Source organism: Octopus bimaculoides, chromosome 4 (genome assembly GCF_001194135.2).
Source record: "Octopus bimaculoides isolate UCB-OBI-ISO-001 chromosome 4, ASM119413v2, whole genome shotgun sequence".
NCBI lineage: Eukaryota > Metazoa > Mollusca > Cephalopoda > Octopoda > Octopodidae > Octopus > Octopus bimaculoides.
The window spans coordinates 41,982,117-41,986,469 of record NC_068984.1 but is presented as its reverse complement, the minus strand read 5'-3'; the positions used below and the strand labels follow the sequence as shown (position 1 = coordinate 41,986,469).

Genomic DNA, 4,353 nt, shown 5'->3' with positions numbered 1-4,353 from the left:
TGTTACTTATTTTATCGACTCCGAAGCATGAAAGGCAAAGTCGACCTCGACGAAAATTGAACTCAGAATGTAAAGACGGACGAAATGCCTCTAAGCATTTCGTATGGCGCGCTAACGGTTCTGCCAGCTCGTCGCTTTATTAATTTTTGCAATGTTAAATTATTAACGTAAGGGAAATATATAACTACGACTCATTTAATTGACTTCTAAGTAGTAAAAAACAAAGTCAACCCCGGTGGGGTTTCGAGTTCACAACACCAAGGGAGATATCTAAATACTGTAACTGACTTAATCCGGCGCTTTACTGGCCCTGTTACTCGAAATTGTTTGATAAGTATAATGTATCTAACGTATATTAACCTAATGTTGAATGATAGTAGGTATACATTAAGAAGGGAGAATTTCTAGTAATTGAAAATGCACAGTTATTCACATAATTATTGATGCGTGGATAATTTATTAGACAGTACCGCAGTGTTAGGATTTCCACTATGACTGAGGCAAAAAAATTTGAGCACGGCATCATAAACTATCAAAATATTCGTTAGTCTTGCAATATTTCTGCCTCCTCTGATTGTTGTAACTGCTGTTTAACTCAAAGTGACTTTTTTCTCTTTATGTGTGTGTGTGTGTGTGTGTGTGTGTGTGTATGTGTATTTATGTATGTATGCAGGTATGTAAATATACATCTTTTAACGAACATTAAAAATGGTCATGTAATTCGAGGCCTTGCATTGGCGTTATACTTCATATGTGTCGCCACTGTTCCCCATATTTACTCTTTTCAAAACAAGAATAAATACCAAAATTGTGTGATGGTGGTGGTGGTAGGGGTGATGATGATGATGACGACGACGACGAGGAGGAGGAGGTTGGTTAAGGATCACTCGAGTTTGAATGTGAGTTGAAAGAAACTTAACGAATAATTTCCCGTATTTACAGTTTCTTTTTGTCTATTTCAGTTGCGTCTTCAACATTCTATTAATATTCATGTAAGTACTATTTTTTACCATTTTAATGACTTGTATGGATTGTGGATACAGAATATAGTTGTGGCCATACATTTAGTACTTTTATTAAGTAAATATAAAGACGAAAGGAATACATAATGAGCAATGTATTGCAGACAAAATAACAGGATGGCTGCACTTTGATGTCGGTTGAGTAACAGAAATAACTTCAAGTAAACAGTTTAAATTGTATGGATTTCATAGTGGTAATTAGTTGTTTATGTATTGTAATGCTGTTAAAAATGAACCGTTGGATTTAATTGCACCTTCGCCTCACAGAACCAGAAACGAGTCTTTTTATGAGGATCATTGTGGCGTTAGGAGAGAAATACTTGTAGTAATTTCTATAAAAAATAAGCTGATTAAGTCTGAGCTAGGGTAGAATGTATTTAGGTACGCAATGAATTCATTCTCCATTAGACAGTATGTTCGGCTCCACGTCACCTAGAAATCCTCATTACTTGATACTTTATTCCTATGAAAATAAAGTATGATCGAGAAAGTTTAGTAGTTTGCTCCGATTTAACGTCATTGGTGAGATACAATCAAGATTTATATGTCAACCTTTCACCAACATATCCAAATTTGTTTAAACGTAATCCAACAAGACACATACAGTCGATATTTTGAAAGATATTCAAAGCTAAGTAGATTAATACTATGGCGTCCATGGTGTAACTAAGGCATTTCATGAAGTAAGAGAAATCATTAAAATAAATAATCGAAGCCAAGTCATAGACAGCATATTAATATGCTTATCATATTAAGGCGGCGTGCTGGCAGAAACGTTAGTACACTGGACAAAATGCTAAGCGGGATTTCGCTCGCCTTTACGTTTTGAGTTCAAATTCTGCCGAGGTCAACTTTTGCCTTTCATCCTTTCGGGGTCGATAAAGTAAGTACCAGTGAAACACTGGGGTCGATGTAATCGACTTATACCCACCCCACGAACTTGCTGGCCTTGTGTCAAGATTTGAAATCAATATGTTTATCATATTTTAAGCACGTGATGTTAACGAAAGCATCAAAAGCGGATCGATTAAGAAAAAAGAGACTCGGGTTTTTCATCCGATAAGACCAAATTGCATGAGATGCTCGAGTTCAAGAAATAGCATATTTGTATCCTTTTAGTATCGATAATATAGAGTGAAACGCTGTAATCAGTTAAATAGCTCTCCTATTTCCATGTAACTTAGCTAAAAGAAAGTCAATAAAACATTAACGTATTCGCTAGAAACAGTGCCACAGGTAAAATTGAAACGTAATGTTGCGATAACTTTGTCCTTTGAAAAAGTATTATGGTATAACATTGTAGCAAATTAGAAGCGAAATTGACTTGTGAACTTGAATATTTAATTTCTTTTAATTTCTGTTAATTAAGTATAGATGGATAAGTTGTGGAGCCATCTAATGTGACTCTACTCAGAAGGCTGTAATATCACTTGACAGGAACACGGTATAAAGAAATACATGGAACAAGGTGGTAACTTTAAATACCTTTAATGTGACCACACGTATATATAAAAGCTGGATGATAAATGAAAATGGTTTTATGCGTAGAAGCCATGGTCTTCTCCTGTGCGTTAGCTCCTATCTGCTACTGGTGTGTGGTGTGAGAGAGAGCCTGTTAAGTTATAACTTCACAGCCTCGTGTCCCGATGCAGAAAGAGGTAGTCGGAAGGCCTCGTGCCAGAATCTCACGCTCTAGCGCCATCTAGTGTCAATTTGTTTAAACCCGCTGTCAAGGGAGGTAACTACGCCTAAATAAGCATAGTTCCCTACGTGTTTACGGGAGAAATATGAGATGTTTATAGTCAGCTTAAATTGTTTGGTGCAACTAAAAGAATATATTCTGAGAATAATTTTAAAATACGGTTGATAATATAATTATTGCTGCCATGACCATCGACCTGTCGAATAAGACATTAACCAAGGTAGCATGTCCCGTAAATGAGCTTAACGTGTGATGGGTTGTCAATAACAGTTTCCAAGTTCAATAATAACACTGGCTGAGATTATAGGATAGCTTCATATGCAGGGAAACACGGGAATGGTAAACATTGGAATGTCACGCGTATGCAGTTATGACTGCATTTAATAAAACACCTGTTAATTATAAAGCGTTTCCTTTCTTTTGATCTTTAACTGTGCCCCATCCGGCATGATGTCTGTATAGAACTGGCGAGTTGGTGGGAGGGGGAGTAAGTATTTATGGTCATACAAGGCAATGCCGCTTACGTTGATAAGAACCGTTCTGTTTGTTCTTTGGCCAACACTCTACCGACTGGGCAGTTGCGAATGCGAAACAGATATAAGAGAAAAGGAAAAACTTTTTATGAATAATTTAAAATAAATATAATATATAATCAACTAATAAACCAAAGAAAAATAAGCAATTATAATAAATTATCAATTTTAAAATGACATTTACATTATAATTTATGATATAATTTTCAGGAACCTTCTTGGGTTACAGGTTGTATATATCTACCGAATTTGCGGCGTGTTGCAATCTGTACAGAAAGAAGTCTCTGCATCTGGGACAGCAAAGGAAAATCACAGGTGAGTTCGAGAAAATATTCTACTATTTAATACAATAGTGGAATTATTCGTTGTTCCTCCCGACTGAAGGTACTCAAACGTGGCCACGGTCCACTGGCTAAAATGATCAGAAGAGTATCCGTTAAACGACTGCTTCAAGTTATTGACTAATTGTTGGTTTTCCTACAATGAACAGTTTACTATCTCTATCAAATAAACGTTAGACTATCCTGATATTCCTCTACTTATTCACTCTCCTTCTGATTCAACCTGTGGGCCAATGGTGAAGCAATATCGATGATATATGTTTTGTTTTTCTTCTTTTCTACGACAACAATATCAAGGTTTTTTCTAGTCACGATAAAATGGTCACACTGGGTGGTTATGTCCCACAAGATCTTATATTGTTCGTTTTCAGCAATCCTTTCCAGCTGGTGCTCAAATCATTTCTCACTTCCGATCATGTCATATTTATCACAGAGCTTCAAATGAATCAATCTGGAAATGCTGTCGTGCCTTCTCTTGTACTTTTTTATGCAAGTACATCATCATCATTATTATTATTATTATTATTATTATTATTATTATTATTATTATTATTATTATGTTGTTGTTTTTTTTCTTCTTTCTTCAAATTTTCTTCCATTTCTCGCCGAGTGTTTTCCGTACACCTAGGGCAGAGAAACTCGTTGTATGCTTTCCCAGTTTACACACGCAAATTCACAGGTAAAACATGTATTTAAGAAAACAAAACAAAATTCATGAATGGATGTTGTTTTCACAGCGATAATGCTCTTCTCAG

At 35.7% G+C, this 4,353-nt stretch overlaps 1 protein-coding gene across 3 annotated transcripts in view; it reads left to right on the top strand.

Moving 5' to 3' along the window:
* The window catches only part of LOC106881680 (WD repeat-containing protein 64), a 65,565-nt gene that overhangs the window by 11,024 nt on the left and 50,188 nt on the right, over positions 1-4,353 (top strand). For all 3 annotated transcript variants that reach the window (XR_008263901.1, XM_052967031.1, XM_052967030.1), the window contains exons 6-7: positions 963-992; positions 3,468-3,572. Coding sequence is in view for 2 of the 3 variants with exons in the window: in XM_052967031.1 (XP_052822991.1) it covers positions 963-992; positions 3,468-3,572 (135 nt within the window). In the remaining variant the exon portion in view is untranslated. The remainder of the gene's footprint in view (positions 1-962; positions 993-3,467; positions 3,573-4,353) is intronic.